At 40.4% G+C, this 15885-nt stretch overlaps 1 protein-coding gene across 1 annotated transcript; it reads left to right on the top strand.

Moving 5' to 3' along the window:
- The first annotated feature begins 268 nt into the window (after nucleotides 1-268).
- On the top strand, nucleotides 269-15483 carry vps41 (VPS41 subunit of HOPS complex). Its single transcript, XM_035142764.2, has 28 exons — nucleotides 269-494; nucleotides 872-910; nucleotides 4200-4307; nucleotides 5741-5818; nucleotides 6986-7060; nucleotides 8057-8119; nucleotides 8647-8712; nucleotides 10183-10302; nucleotides 10388-10534; nucleotides 10629-10695; nucleotides 10976-11073; nucleotides 11409-11538; nucleotides 11673-11788; nucleotides 11885-12003; nucleotides 12133-12214; nucleotides 12405-12497; nucleotides 12605-12732; nucleotides 12841-12985; nucleotides 13105-13146; nucleotides 13228-13278; nucleotides 13381-13518; nucleotides 13615-13669; nucleotides 13752-13892; nucleotides 13996-14132; nucleotides 14525-14624; nucleotides 14715-14759; nucleotides 14847-14926; nucleotides 15140-15483. Exons 1-28 carry the CDS (start codon nucleotides 477-479, stop codon nucleotides 15218-15220), a joined length of 2562 nt encoding a protein of 853 aa, XP_034998655.1. The 5' UTR covers nucleotides 269-476; the 3' UTR covers nucleotides 15221-15483.
- Nucleotides 15484-15885: the final 402 nt, after the last annotated feature.

The raw sequence follows: 15885 nt of genomic DNA, 5'->3' as shown, positions 1-15885 counted from the left end.
GGTTAGAGTTAAAAAAACAAGCTAACCTTTCAACTCAAAGTTTTGACTCGTTTAAACGTCTAAAACACGAACAGCTGTGACAAAAACAAACTGTGGAAAAGTTAAAACCGAACAAAAACTTACTCAAGAGAAGGAAGACTTTAAATTAAATTAAAATATAACGTTATAAAACACGTGTAAGGTCCTCACCTGTTCTTAGTTAGCGCCATCATTCCAATCAACGGTTGGCGTCGTCTCTCCATCGGGAAGGACTCCAACACCCACAATGCCTCGCGGCGTTGCTGCAGTCACGTGATTGAACCCGTGACAGCGGGCAGGCTCCGACAACAAACCTCGCTTTGTTGTTTATTGGATGTTTTCAACATGAAGTGAAGCTAATTACTTTATAACGGACACCCAACATGCACTTTACACACGCGCACGGAGATATTTAACGCTTTCCCATCGGATAAGACGCTTCTTGATTAAAAAAAACAATGGCGGAAGTGGAGGAGGTAAGAGCAGCATGCTAGCGTTAGCATGCTAAATGTTGATACCCCAATTGCTGCAAAAATGAATGAGAATGACCAGTTGTGAGATGTGTCAGCTGCTCGGTTGTTTTATTCAGACTCTTTTCTAACAGTTCAATCGTTTGTATCGCGTGTGAAGCACAGACTCGCTTGTTATTATGGCTTTGATTCAAGGTGATGTCTGTATTCTCCATAAAGATGAGTAGCACTGCCTCATCTTCACTCCATTTGTTTGGGTTTAAAGTCGAATTCAAATGTACCGACTTCCAAGTGTAACACAACTGTGACGTCTGTTAAAACTTGATTAATAATGCCAGGTGTTTAATTGTTTAAAGTTAATTCAAATGTGTGTCTTAATTCAGGGCGGAAAACCAAGTGAGGAGTTCACGGATGAGTCTGAGGTAAGAAATGATCAGTTTGTGTTTCCCTGTCTGTGTCCTGCAAAAAGAAGAAGAAGTTCTTTTGGAGTCATGAAATATTGCACCCTTAAATGTCATGCAGTTGCACCAGTATGTCGATGTAAAAATGCATCAACGGCAACATATTCTGGATGTCAGGGGGTGTGAATAGTTCTGTCAAGCATGGATGATGTTTGAACTCAAATAAAGCCCACTGCCTGCTGAAAGGCCTGTAATACACAGCCAGCTTTTATCAACCCAGCTGGATCCCGCAAGGGTCTTTGTCAGTTTTTGAGAGGTGTCAAACACTCATAAATTACAGATAGCCCCCCAGATCCATCAATATTATGACTGAGCTTTGGAAATGTTTCAGTACACTGGCGCTTCTGAGATCCACAAGTAGGCTAAATAAAATATAGCTTTACACATCAGCCTGGCAGGAAGGGGAGTTTGTCTTTATAGGAAGCAGAGAGTAGAATGGAATATCAGGGACAGGCTGCAGCAGACGCTTGCACCGCACCAAACAAAACAGTTAAGGGTGAGTGAAAAGTAAAAAATAAATAAAATTCCAGGCCTGTAAATAAAAAAAGATATTCTACACCCTGTTTTCTGTCTGTGCACAATGTGTTCGGTTCTGAAGGACACAAACACTCACAGAGAAACAAGCGCCAGGGATTTGGGGATTGTGTTTGTCCTCTGAGTGGCTGCAAACAGAGGAATGTATACTCAGAAATACTGCAGTATACTGTAGTGTTCTTCTTACTGGTGCTGCTGTTACCTGGTCTGTCTTACTAGATGGAAACAATGACGACCTCTGTCACTACACTCTGCTCCTCATAGAAGAAATGAGCAGGATGATGATTTGTGTCATTTTTGGCTCTTGAGTCAGAGGGATGCTTTTCCCTAACTTTGCTTATTATCCAGACTGTCAGTAATAAAATAATACAGCAAGAAGCCAAGTGTTGAGGGTTTTTGCTTTGTTGTATTCCGATGTCTAATCTTAGAACCACTGAACCATTCAGGGTTTAACTTTGAAGTACAGTGAATCAAACTAATGGCAGCAAATGGCACTTGACCAATACGATAGTAACAGACATATGGCCCATTTTCTTCCTCACTGCAACCCTGAAAACAAAAATAATCTGATTTACATTAGGAAATAATAGAGATGGGAAAATCATTGGTCAGGAATTAAACACCTGACCAATTCTAATCAGATGATTTTAAAAAACTGTCTGTCACATAACCTTATTCATGTAGTGGATATGATTCTCTGTGTTTTTGCTTTTCTGTATTTGTTTGAGATTAATGTATTAATGTCTTTTCACCATTTATTAATTACTTTTCGACATTATGTTCCAGAAATTATACAAGATAATCTTTGTTATTAGTCCCACTTCATTGACAAACCGATATATTCCTGATGGACAACATTGGTCAGTAAATTTGACTGACTTATAAGGCATTTCTCTAAAATCTCCTATAAGGGTTGAAATCGGGTGACTATAAAAAAAAGCATGTGATTGACATCAAATCAAACCAGCCAGTGACCCTTGAATCTCATACTTGCATCAGTTTTATTCGTCCACTCATTTATTCAGGTTTTCCTTTAATTTATCAACCACCTTGTCTCCAGTGCATGACAGCATGATACATTATTTTCTTAATAATGAAGGGAACATGCCCCTTTCTCATCCTGAACGTAAGTCTCTGACTAGTGGGCTCTCTGTATTTGTGTGTATTTGAAAGCAGAATGTTACCCTTGATGTTGATGGATGGCTTGGTTCAGCCTTTCGCATCATGAATGCCAATAGGCAAAGAATATGGCAAATATGGTAACAACACAAAGTCCGTAGTTGACAAAACAAAAGACAGAGCTACAAAAGAGATGGCAAAAGTTTGAAAATTGGTAGTTTCTCTCAGGGGATGAAGTTTGTCTTTGTTGTTTGATACGCCTTTGAAACCCGTGACAATGCCCTCGCATCAGAAATCTCACAAGCAGAATACACAGGAAATAGCCTAGATATGGCGTTGTTGAGTGGGAAAGGATTGTTTTTGAAAATAACATTTTTTCCACGCTATTGTCCCCCCACCTCTCACCCAGTAGCACATAATGGCAGACAATGTTTTGAGTTGATGCACCCTCTGGGCAGCCACAGACTGTGCAGCATTGGTTATAAACTGAATTATGAGTAATATTCAGGCTGTGACTGGCCGCAAATGTTGGCTCACGCTGGAAACAGTGTAACAGTGGAGAAAAGCTTAAGTTTGTTTTATGAAAGGACCAGATTCCTGTATTTCACTGGAGATGAATTGTTTCATGGAAAATATGAAAATTACTTTGTACTGCATTCCACGCAAGGTGATGGAAAATTTTCTTTGTGCATAAACCCACTTTCGATATGAATATATTTGAAGAGGTCAGCATTCATGTAGGATTGATCTCTTTGGGTGAAGAATCTTTGTTTCACGGAGGCTGCAGCACTGATCATGGACATTGTGTGTGTGTGTGTGTGTGTGTGTGTGTGTGTGTGTGTGTGTGTGTGTGTGTGTGTGTGTGTGTGTGTGTGTGTGTGTGTGTGTGTGTGTGTGTGTGTGTGTGTGTGTGTGTGTGTGTGTGTGTGAGTGAGAGTGTGTAAAGGGATGTAGAGCTAAAATAAGTGATCATTTGAAATTTATTTGGCATTTATTTTAATAATTGTGAAATATTTTTATGAAAATTTGATGCTTTAATTTTTATGGTGTACATCAAGTAATTTTTTGTAATTTAGTGTGATTTTGCATATAATAATTGTATTATTACTTTTCCTGTGCTCTTTTTGACCGTTTTGCTTCATCATATAAACATTTATTTACGTTTTTACGTTGCCCCGTGAAGTTTTCTTGTAGAAAAACAAAAGTTATATTTAGAACCTGGTCGATTTATTGTTTTTGCAGATATGAAAAAACAACGTAGAAAACAATTTTACAAAAAATAATATCATACTTTGTGCGTTCTCATTCAAACGAAACTAAACATGGACCCACATCACTCTATCGCACCACTAGCTCAGGATAACTATAAAAGTTCTATAGGAAACATCTGAAGTCATGTCACCTCCATCACAGAGCTCAATACTTAAATAAGTTGAAGTGGACATTTTGTCTCTTTCAGGGGGGGTTTCTGTCTGCGGCTTTCAAAAAGCATTGTGAGCTGTAACCTTTGTGAGAGGACACTGTTGTTGCTGTAATGAATACCTTTAAGAAAATGATACAGTGAGAGCCCATCTGAGGAGTCTACTTTCTCAAACAGGAGGAGGACAGCGAGGAGGAGCCCAAGCTGAAGTATGAGAGGCTCTCCAATGGGGTGACCGAAATCCTCCAAAAGGATGCAGCCAGCTGTATGACCGTCCACGACAAGGTAGGGGTTATAATTCACCACCCGCAAGGTCATTTCAGTTTCAAGTCCATCCACTTTAAGAGGAAATATGTTGTTTATGTGCCCATTTGAGAGATGTCCTCTTCACAGTTGGTTTTCATCGCCTCTGTGGGATCTGTGAAGGCAGCCCATTCTTTTCTCACCTTCCCCTGTTTTTCCTCTCGGGGAGGTACATCAAAACACACCAGGCACCGTTGTCTTTTCTTCTTTTTATTCCCACTGTTGAACGCTGATCTTTTTAAGAGGGCCACTCTGAGCGAGATGGTTAATCGTCGTGGCACTGGCAGCACACATGCACGTCTGAGCAGTGCAACAGTCATACACAGTTATGTCTCCTCCTCACCTGATGTTTTATTAACCAATATGGATTTTCATTCATTTATTTTTATTTTGCGGATTTGGTCCCCCCGTTTTTTTCTCCCTGTTTTATAACCTCAAAACAGCAACCGTGCCACAGTGAGAGACATTGCTCTGCTGAGAGTCTAAATGTGATCTGACTGTCTTTCTTCCTGGGAATGCTGCGCTTGTGTACCCTCTGTCGTCCCGCTACCTGTGTGGTCACACCAGCCCCCGCCACCCCCCCCCCACCAGCAAACGCCGCACATCCTTTAAGCCACCGACAGCGCAGATTGCCTTATGTTGCCTCATATTTTCAGTGTCTGAATCGGAATTTCATTTGAACAATTCCATTCTGATAAATCCCTTTTAAAAGTCGCTCCGCCTCACAAGGTTGAACCCTTTATTTATTTATTTTTGGTTATTTTATTTGGGGAGATTGCAGGGGCTCTGTCTGACATGCTCAGCTGTGCCTGTAAATATAAGCATTTCATTATAGACTGCACTGAAGCATGGTGGGCTCGCTGCACATCCACATGCTGGTCGAGAAGGGAGGGGGATTAGGAGGAGGGCATTGGGGCAGGGGCTGGGGTGGAAGAACACACACTTAATCTAATGCCAAAAGCCCCCAGTTTCTATAATTTTTTTGTCCCAGTGGACACACACGTACACACACGTACACACACATTTGCACGCACACACACTTCTGCTGAAGCACAAAACACAGAAACCAGTTGCTGCTCAGTAGAAATAATGGCACTGTGCAGAGCAGAGGAGTGATTGCATTGCATGGGAAGAAGTCAGATGTACAGTGCATTTATTATGTTTAAGCATTTTAATTTGAAGAAAAAATGCCATTTCACACTGTCTGCTTTAATAAATAGGGCTTTTCCACCCCCTGCAATTTCACAGTTTTGCCTCCAAGCCCTCCCAATCCCCACTCGGCTCATGTCGCTCCAGCTCCAGCAAATATTTTTTATCCTCCTCCGCAGCCTTCATCAGCTCAAGATTTCTCCTACATCTTGAATTGGTTTTAAGTGTCTCCTGCTTTAATTTACATTATATTTATCCCTTTCCAGTTTCTTGCCCTCGGTACACATTTTGGAAAGGTCTTCCTGCTGGACATCCAAGGAAATGTCACTCAGAAGTTTGAAATTGTGAGTATGGTGATATTCTTTAGGTTCTAATGATTGATTAAAAAATAAGAGAAGAATTTCACAGTTATACATTTGCTAGATTTTTCACCAGACATAATTTTGCATATCTGATTTCGTGCCACTCTTTTACTTTTACATACATATCTAAATTCAGTCATCATTGGCTGAAAACAAGGGAGGGGTTTTACATTACTCTACCTGCACTCGTGCTTCTGACTGTAATGTTCCTGCTGAGCACATTGATTTTAAGTGCTACTCACCTAAGGAATCCACTGCCAGTTATCAATCATCCTGAAGGAAACAAGGAAGCCATTTCGCCAAATAGAGGAGGCACCGCTGAGTCCTGGCTGATGGATTTGTGGCTTAGTTTCACAATGAATTGGTCAGCATTCAGAGAAAAGGAAACAAGGATTTAATAAGCCTAAGAAATCAAACCATAGACTGTATATAAAGATGGAGGACTATTCAGAAAGGAAGCCGACATGTTGTGGAAACGAGCACCGCCATCTAGCAATGGTAGCGAGCGAGAGATGGAGCCACGGTTCTTGACCATGAACTTGAGCAGTGGCCAGTCACTGTCAGCAGTCAATCGAGACGTTTCATCCAGTTTTTATAACATAAAAATAACTAATAAAAACCAATTTACATTGTGTTAAGAACTACCTGTAATCACAGACAACAAAAAGATCTTAACTTGTTCATGTCCATGTACTAACATGGAGGAGGCAGTTATGACCTATACTGCAGCCAGCCACCAGGCCTCACTCTCGGGGAGCTGTCATGTCGTCCATCTTTATATACAGTCTATGCTTCAGAAAACTTTTCCACTTTTCGTCTACACCGAGTTTCAGGGTTATTAAGTAACATTTACTGTAATTTATGCCATTTGATCCTTTTATCTAAAGAGCCCTGTAGTTTCATGCATGTCTAAAATATAAAAGCCTCAGCAGTAAAGGGACTCACAACCTTCTTAGTATTAATACCATGCTCTGTGCATTGACAAATATGAGACCGTGCATCCATTACACGCACAACTTTTTTTTTTTGCCGTTCACTTTTACTGGCATTTCATTTAGTGGGGTAAAATGTCAGCCTGCCACAGAGATGTTTGCCTTCCTCTCTGCAAATAAAAAAAAAAACAGATGCCATGATATTGTGTCTCTGCAGAGTTCAGTGAAGATCAACCAGATCAGTCTGGATGAAAGTGGAGAGCATGTGGGCATCTGCTCCGAGGACGGGAAGGTGAGATCTCTCCGCTCATCACCGCTGGTTACTGATCCTTGGGCCCCTAAGCAAAGAATCACCAATCAGTGTTTTTCATCTTCCATAATTCGCCCCCAGATTCGTATAAAAACTCACCTTATCAGCGTCAAACTTTATGCTAATGATGTGGAACATGAGGTGTTTGCTAGTGAATTTTTAGAAGCCACTTCCTTCGCAGTCGCAGCATTAACCTGGAGTTTTATCTCCACCATATCTACTCATGAACCCATATTTTTTTCATGATGCACGAATTTATAAAAAGCTTGTACCAATTTTGAAGAGTAGGGGAAAGGATTGCACTCAGATGCGTTGAGCTGTCAGTCAGCCATCAGCCGTCTATGGATACCCTCTCCATGTTCTCCACCTTGCTGTTATCTTGTCTCTTCTCATCATTACCACCATCCTTCATGGATTTCACAGTCAAGATATGCTCTCTGATATCAACCCACTACACACACACACACACATACACCTATGCACACGCACACTTCAGCGCTGGTGGCAAGAACAAGATCTTGTCGCGCAAAAAGTGGAGCAGACAATTAAAATCAATGCTACAGCAATTGTTTGCCCTCAACCAATTCACCTGGCTGTTAATCCTTTGAAATCTAACTTAATCCTCAATCATCGGTGCATTGCAGATAGGATTTGAGTTTTATATTATTCCCATACTCAAAGAAAATCTTCTTTTTGGGGCCTCGGATAAAGAAAAAGGAGGTGTCACGTACTCTAATGGTACATTAGAGTTTGCTTTGGTCAAGTCCAAGATTAGGACCCCTGTTTCTAAACCCTGCAGGGTTCAAAGTATCAACTCGTCCACTAATTGGTGACCCAGCGGAGAAGTAAGGAGCCAATCAAAGTCTGTTCTGACAACAGTTTCCCCCCGCTGGCCTCAGATAGTTGCAGAGGCAGCAATTAAAGAAGAGATTTTGAGTTATTCACCTTAGCTTGCCGTTTTTGTTGTCTGCTTTTCAGGTTCAAGTGTTTGGCCTCTATACAAGAGAGGGCTTCCACGAGAACTTCGACTGTCCCATCAAAGTAAGTTGTATTGTTAGCGTACACGTATTAGCCCGTAACTGTTGGTGATACCTATCTCTGTCTAATGATTCCATAAATCTCTGTATTTTTGCTGAATACATATCTCAAAAAACGTTGATTTTATCGGCTTCACAGTTGGCAAGTGTATCGTTAATGGCCCAAGGAAGTGCAGTGTCAAATTTGGAGCAATTTGGACCAGTGACAGGTTCTATATTAATAAACTTTGAATAGACTGGCGACCAGCGCACTGTAGTAACAACCCCTGGGACTCATCAATGTAAGTGACGTTGTCGATCACACCAATCTGTGGACTGACTGCTGCAGCCGGTCTTTACTTGCCCCAGCTCAATTACTGCAGGTCACTTTTACATTTTCAGAAAGAAAGACGCAACCTGCATTACCACAGACCAAACAAACAGTCTAATTCCAAACAGGCAGGTTTACAATGGGCATTGCACAAGTATACCATAAAGAAAAATCAAAATTCTCCTGACGGTCTAATCTGTCCCTTGTGTTTTGTTTCCTAGGTGGTAGCTGTACACCCTCAGTTCACCAGATCGAACTATAAACAGTTTGTCACTGGAGGCAACAAGGTACGTCTGAGTAGTATTTTCTACCTGTGTAGTTTCTCGTACGTTTTATTTTTTTTATTTTTTTGCCAATTCCTGCCACAATAATTCATCATGATTGTGTCCGGGTGAAACCGAATCCTGCAAAGCTCTCTCACTTTGGCTCGGCTGCAGGAAATACGCAGGCCTTTCTCCGGTGTGAAAGGCTCTTACTTTTCTGTCTCTTTGCTGGAGTGCTCTCGGGAGAGCTGCCTATTTTCATAAAGTGCTGTTCGCTCAACAGAGTTTGAAAGGCAATGCTCCACAAGCACAGCAAATAGATGTCATTATCAAGAGGCTACATAGTCTTAGGATTTCTGGGCGCGTACAGTGATCTCTCTCCTGAAAGTTGTCTCTGGTAAGTGTGTCACAGCGAAAAAAGGGGAAAAGAATTTTAGACATTAGATTTGTCTTTTTTTCCCCGTTGGAAGTAAATCAACTGCTTATAACCACAGGATATTACTGGACTATAAACTGCACTGATACAGCACCATTTGCACCGCCGACCATAAATACAGTATACTGACATTTATACAACAGGGGTGAGGAAAAACAACTTTTTTCACGAAACCCCATTGTTAGTGTTACTTTGCCATTTTCTTTCAATTGGCGCTGATTCCTCTCAGTTCCAAGTTGTGAAGGCCTCCACAAGGTGCCTGTGATGAAAATCAATAAGCCTCAACGGGAGCCACATCCTGTCAAAGGAAATTCAATTTTGTCTCCACAGTTCTTTTGTCATATCATCTCTTTGTAGAGGAAACTGTTTATTAACATAGCCCAACTGCTGAATTAAAGAGATTCTACAAGCTTCTCTCGGCCTCCTTTTTTTAAAGAGGGTTTTTTTTGTATCAGTTTATATCACGAGGACAATGCAGGGATTGTAAATGCTGAGCTCTGTCCTCCTACATCATGCACGCCACAAGGCCTGAGTGTTAAACTGCAGCTGATGAAGTAGATCTGAGGTGTGAAAACCTAATGAATTTGTGTTTAAATACTTATTTCTCTATTTTACACCACCCACTGTGACTACAATAAATGGTGTGTATCCTAAAGAAGCCGTGACCATTAGGATTCAAATGAGGAGGATGTATGAAATCATTCATGACGTCGACCATGTGAATCTGTAAAATGACTTCCTCCACCGCTGGATATGAAGCTAATGTAAAACCTTCTCACTCATGAGCAATTTATCTTTATTTTCCTTGTGCCTAGATGCTCTGAAGTGGAATTAAGATCTGAATATAAGGATTAAGATCGGGTCTTACTTCTTTATTTGCAAGAAAGTTCCTCACAGTTAAAGTTAATTCTAAAAGGAAGCTCCAGCTACTGACGCCCTCCTCCTTAGTGAAACCCTGTTCATCTACTGCCCTCTGTAGGCCGTACACAACAACAGCACTCCTAACCTTTAAATGAAAACTGTGAAGCTGAATATTTTCCTGATTCCTTCCTTTTAAGCTTCTTCTCTATGAAAGAAACTGGTTGAATCGCTGGAAGACGTCGCTCCTGCATGAAGGGGAAGGACCCATCACTAACATCCAGTGGAGAGCCAACCTCATTGCCTGGGCAAACAACGTGGTGAGTGAATTGCTCATGATCGTGATTTAAAAAGTACAACGATGAATCTGGAAATTTTTATGTTTCATGTGTCGGTTTCTCCCAGGGAGTTAAAATCTATGACATCGGCACGAAACAGCGCATCACCAACGTGCTGCGGGATAACGTGAGTCTGAGGCCTGATATGTACCCGTGCAGCCTGTGTTGGAAGGACAACGCCACTCTTATTGTTGGCTGGGGGACGTCCATCAAGGTTTGCTTTATTTCTGCTTTAATTTACTGAATCATTATTACAGGCTCTATAACTGTAGCAGATTTTTCAGTGTGATTTTCTAATATTTCTACAGATTTGTGTCGTGAAAGAGCGAAATCCCACTGAGATGAGAGATCTGCCCAGCCGCTATGTGGAAATAGGTATAAATTACACTGGAACTCTTATTAGACCAACTTTATTCCAGGAGTTAAAAAGTGCTTCATCATATTCAAATAATAGAAATTTTTAAGCAATAAAAATGGAGCATAACAGTAAGTCATCATATCACAGCCAGTAAGAAAATCCTTTTTTTTGGAAAAGGATTGAATTGTGATTCTTCTTCTGTCTTGTAAATGGATTAATTCAACTTTATATAAGATGATAATATATTGGATTCTCTGTATTTCTCGTTTTCTCACTTTCTGTCTCTCGTTCTTTCAGTGTCTGCATTCGAGACCGAGTTTTTCATCAGTGGCCTGGCACCTCTGGCAGATCAGCTGGTCACCCTGTTCTTTGTGAAGGAGAACTCGGATCAGATGGTGATGATACTTGTTTTATATATATATATATATATAAATACACTCAGGGTTGACTTTATTAGGTAGACCTCTACATTCTAATTCAGTCCAATACAAGTTTCCCTCGTCAAAATCAATCTTTATTAGGCTCATAATATTAGGGACGATGTTGGAAATGTGTAAATTCAGTTATAAATTCATAATAAAACGTGTTGTTGTGCTGGATTACATTGTATTAAAGGGCATTTCTCACTCTCTGTCCATGCTATTTCAGTATAATACAGTTGTTTTACTTGACATTAGACTGCGAAGATGAACGTTATAAAGAGTGTGTAAGAGTGTGTTTGTGCGCGCAGGATGAGGAGTTCCGTGCCCGGCCTCGTCTCGACATCATCCAGCCTCTCCCTGAGAGCTGTGAGGAGATCTCCTCAGACGCGCTGACAGTGCGCAACTTCCAAGACAACGAGTGCAGAGACTATCGCCTCGGTGAGACTATGAAAACTGCCCTGAGAGAAATGTCACACAGCCTTTTCCTGCGCTCTGATTTCATTATGCATCGACTATCAAATGTCAGCTGAAACGTGCAGCACGCCGAGACATAAATGTATTTTCATTAACAGAGCATTCAGAGGGAGAGTCGCTCTTCTACATCATTAGTCCCAAAGATATCGTTGTGGCCAAAGAGCGAGACCAGGACGACCATATCGATTGGCTGCTTGAAAAGAAGAAATATGAGGTCTGCCCTGGTCAATTTTATGAATGGTGCACAAAGGTTACAGTCTGTAATGTCAAAGTTTAATTGTGTGTCCTATCACTGGTTGAACTGTGACAGGAGGCACTGATGGCTGCGGAGATCAGCTTCAAGAACATTAAGAGACACGACGTTCAGAAAATCGGGATGTCCTACATAAACCATTTAGTGGAGAAAGGAGACTACGACACTGCTGCAAGGTTTGTTTTCCATCTTCTGAAGGTGGACTGTAAGTTGTTGATGCTAAATAAGTTGTATGGTGATGAGGTTTGTGACACTACAGCAAGATGCATGTCCTCTGCTAACAGTTTTGTTTTGTTTTTATGTAGAAAGTGTCAAAAGGTTCTTGGGAAAAACATGGAATTGTGGGAAAATGAAGTTTATAGGTTCAAAACCATCGGACAACTGAAGGTAGGTTAAGGTCTTTGTCAAAGTTCAATAAATGTATTGATTATTACACTTAATAGTGATAACTTTATTTATACAGCAAAGTTAATATAACCATGATCAATATGATTATGACATGTTATGAGTTCTAAGTAGAAAGCTTTTTTATCCTTTATCAGTCTCTTTTCAATATTGTACCTCTGTCCCACTTCAGGCCATCAGTCAGTATCTACCCAGAGGAGATCTGCGTCTCAGACCAGCCATCTATGAGATGATCCTGCACGAATTCCTCAGAACTGATTATGAGGTACTTTGTCCTTTTGATAGTCGTGTCCTCCTGTGACAAATCCAGTATTTATCAATGAATGGGTTGATAAATGACAAATGTCCGCTTCTCTTGTCTGTCCTCTGAAGGGTTTTGCGACACTGATCCGGGAATGGCCCGGAGAGCTTTACAACAACATGGCCATCGTTCAGGCCGTCACAGATCACCTGAAGAGGGATCCCACCAACAGCACCTTGCTCACCACACTGGCTGAACTGTGAGTCACCTCAACGTGTGCATCCTTCAACCAACTGAACAGAATCTACTGAGTGAAACACAAGATTATCATTTTGTTTTAATTATAATGACTTGTTGGTTTTTGCAGGTACACGTACGACCAGCGGTACGACAGAGCCTTAGAAATCTACCTGAGACTGAGGCACAAAGACGTTTACCAGCTGATCCACAAACACAACCTGTTCTCATCCATAGAAGACAAGATCGTACTTCTCATGGACTTTGATAAAGAGGTAAAAGACAGAAAACACGTCCATTTTAAAATTTGTTCGTTACTGACTTTCTCTATGACGTATAAAGTGCTGGTCTGTTTCCAGTCGTGTAAATATTCTTTGTGGATTTCTTTTGCCAGAAAGCCGTTGACATGCTCCTTGACAATGAAGACAAGATATCAGTAAGTGCAGCCATTGATCATTTTAGGAACATTGTGATAAAATTGAACAGTACACTGAATGTTTTTTTTTTCTGCTAACAGACAGACAGGGTGGTCGAAGAACTTGCAGACAGGCCCGAGCTTCTGCATGTGGTGAGTTGAGATACGTTTTAACTTCAGATATAATCACATCATATCTAAAAAATGTATTCAAAACTGATTCAACAGTGTTTTTGACTCATCTTTTCTCCACAGTATCTCCATAAATCATTCAAGCGCGACCACCACAAAGGCCAAAGGTACCACGAGAGGCAGATTGGCCTGTACGCAGAGTACGACCGACCAAACCTCTTACCTTTCCTGAGAGACAGCACCCACTGCCCTCTTGAAAAGGTACGACTCTCTATCTCGTCTTATTTCACATCCAAGTTCCTACAAGCTGCGACACATGGATGACGTTTCCTCCTCTTTTCTGTCTTTCTCTCTCAGGCTCTTGAGATTTGTCAGGAGAGGAACTTTGTAGAAGAGACCGTCTTCCTGCTCAGTAAGTTTTAATTAGTGTTCCTTTCATTTCTTAAATTGAAAGGCTTTGTTCAAAGGAAACTAATCGAGCATGTTGCTCCCAGGCAGGATGGGGAACTGCAGACGCGCTCTGCAGATGATCATGGAGGAGCTGGAGGATGTGGACAAAGCCATAGATTTCGCTAAAGAGCAGGACGATGCAGAGCTGTGGGAGGATCTCATCTCTTACTCTATTGACAAACCACGTACGATACGATACGTCTCTTACTGACTTATTCTTATCCTCCTACAGTTTTCTGTTTGATTCTGTCTTTCTTCATCTACATCGGTGTTCTATTTTCTCTCTAGCTTTCATCACTGGCCTCCTTAATAACATTGGTACTCATGTGGATCCCATCCTACTCATCCATCGCATAAAGGAGGGCATGGAGATCCCCAACCTCAGAGATTCACTAGTGAAAATCCTTCAGGACTACAATCTTCAGGTGAGACATGTTTATCAAAGATCGACTTACATTTGTTTTCACTTCTAATCCTTATCCTGCAAAAATTAAACCAGTTTTAATCACAGTTACTGAAAGAAGCAGTGGAGGCTTGCATTAGTATATTAATTCATACAACAAATTAATTATGTGTTATCAATGAAATATAAACAGTAGCATTAAATACTTAGTAGATTAGATTACTGACCTTTTTGTTTATTTTCTGCTCAGTTGAAGAATAACAAATACAAAAGAAAATAAAGTTTTAAAGAATAATAACTGTGCCAATGAAATATATCAAAAATATGTTTTGAGCCAGTCAAGAAAATAGAAAGAAACAACTGTTAGACTCTTGTTGTTTTGTTTATTAACAAGCCTTTGTTTGTGTTTCCCAGATTATGCTGAGAGAAGGTTGTAAGAAGATCCTTGTGGCCGACTCGCTCTCGCTGCTGCAGAAGATGCACAGAACGCAGATGAGAGGAGTCAGGGTCGATGGTGGGTGGATGTTTCATCAGAAGTAATGGAGATTAAAACCGTTTTGAACTGGTCTCATAAATCTGATGCTGCTGGTTTTTCTTTTTTCAGAGGAGAACATTTGTGAATCATGTCATGCTACTATATTACCATCCGGTACGTGGTTTACGTTGCTGAATCTAAAGTATTTAAATGGAGTTAAAGCTATTTGATGCTTATTCATGCTTCACACTTGTATTTCAGACATGGCCAAACCCTTCAACGTGGTGGTGTTTCACTGTAGACACATGTTTCACAAAGAATGTTTACCAACACCAGGAACAGTAAGTGGACTGTCTCACTGTTTTATCTGAAGCTACTGTCACATACTCACTGAACTCTGGATATTTTCCTTGAAAGTTTGCGAAGGGGCTGTATGTAAGAACGCAAACGTCCGAGTCACTTGCTCCTTTGCCTGAAAACACTTCTTGAGAAGCTCAAATATCACTCGGATGTCTTGAGACTTGTACTGTATCTTCTTCCTCTTGCCGTTTCAGATTCATGGCGTCCAGTTTTGTAACATCTGCAGTGCGAAGAAGCGGGGGCCAGGAAGTGGAATACTTGAGATGAAAAAGTAATGAGGATTTATGCACTCCCAGTGTTATTATTGACACTTTAATCTTGCCCCCTGTTGCTTTGCCTTCTCTGTCTTGATCAATAAATATCACTTTCCCTCAGCCACTGAACTGTACACTTGCAAAAATGCTAAACAGTTATATCAGATTGTCTCTGTATATTTAAAACTAACACCTGTAAAGTGCCGCACTTGTTCTGCTTCACTAATGTGATTTGGTGATTGAAAAGTCTGCAACATCTGAAAAATAAAATCCCATAAAAACTGTCTGGTTTGTGTCTGGTGATTATGTTTGTTTCACTATAACTCAGTTAAAGTCGGTCCTGACTCATAAAGAATTTATTCTACAGCCTAATATTTATCCAAGAAAATGTGTTTTAGTTTATCAAGAAGTTGATGACATTAAGAATGATTTCATTAAAAAGGCTGGAAAACAGCGAGAGACTGAAAATTTTGGAGAAATACTCTGTACAGATGCATTTGTTTTTTAAATTTGTGATGGTTTTGCTACTTTCATATTAACAGAGGTTTAGACAACTGGACCCTAGTAATAATACCTTTGTGTAAAAATATACTGATACAAGTAAAGTTTTAGTACAAAGTCCTAGAATTTGATATGAATATATAGAATATAAATGTTATTTTAGTGATATGCTTTTATTAATGTAT

The sequence above is a fragment of the Hippoglossus stenolepis genome, chromosome 19 (assembly GCF_022539355.2).
Source record: "Hippoglossus stenolepis isolate QCI-W04-F060 chromosome 19, HSTE1.2, whole genome shotgun sequence".
In the NCBI taxonomy this organism is placed as follows: domain Eukaryota; kingdom Metazoa; phylum Chordata; class Actinopteri; order Pleuronectiformes; family Pleuronectidae; genus Hippoglossus; species Hippoglossus stenolepis.
This window is presented reverse-complemented; position numbering and strand designations above follow the sequence as displayed.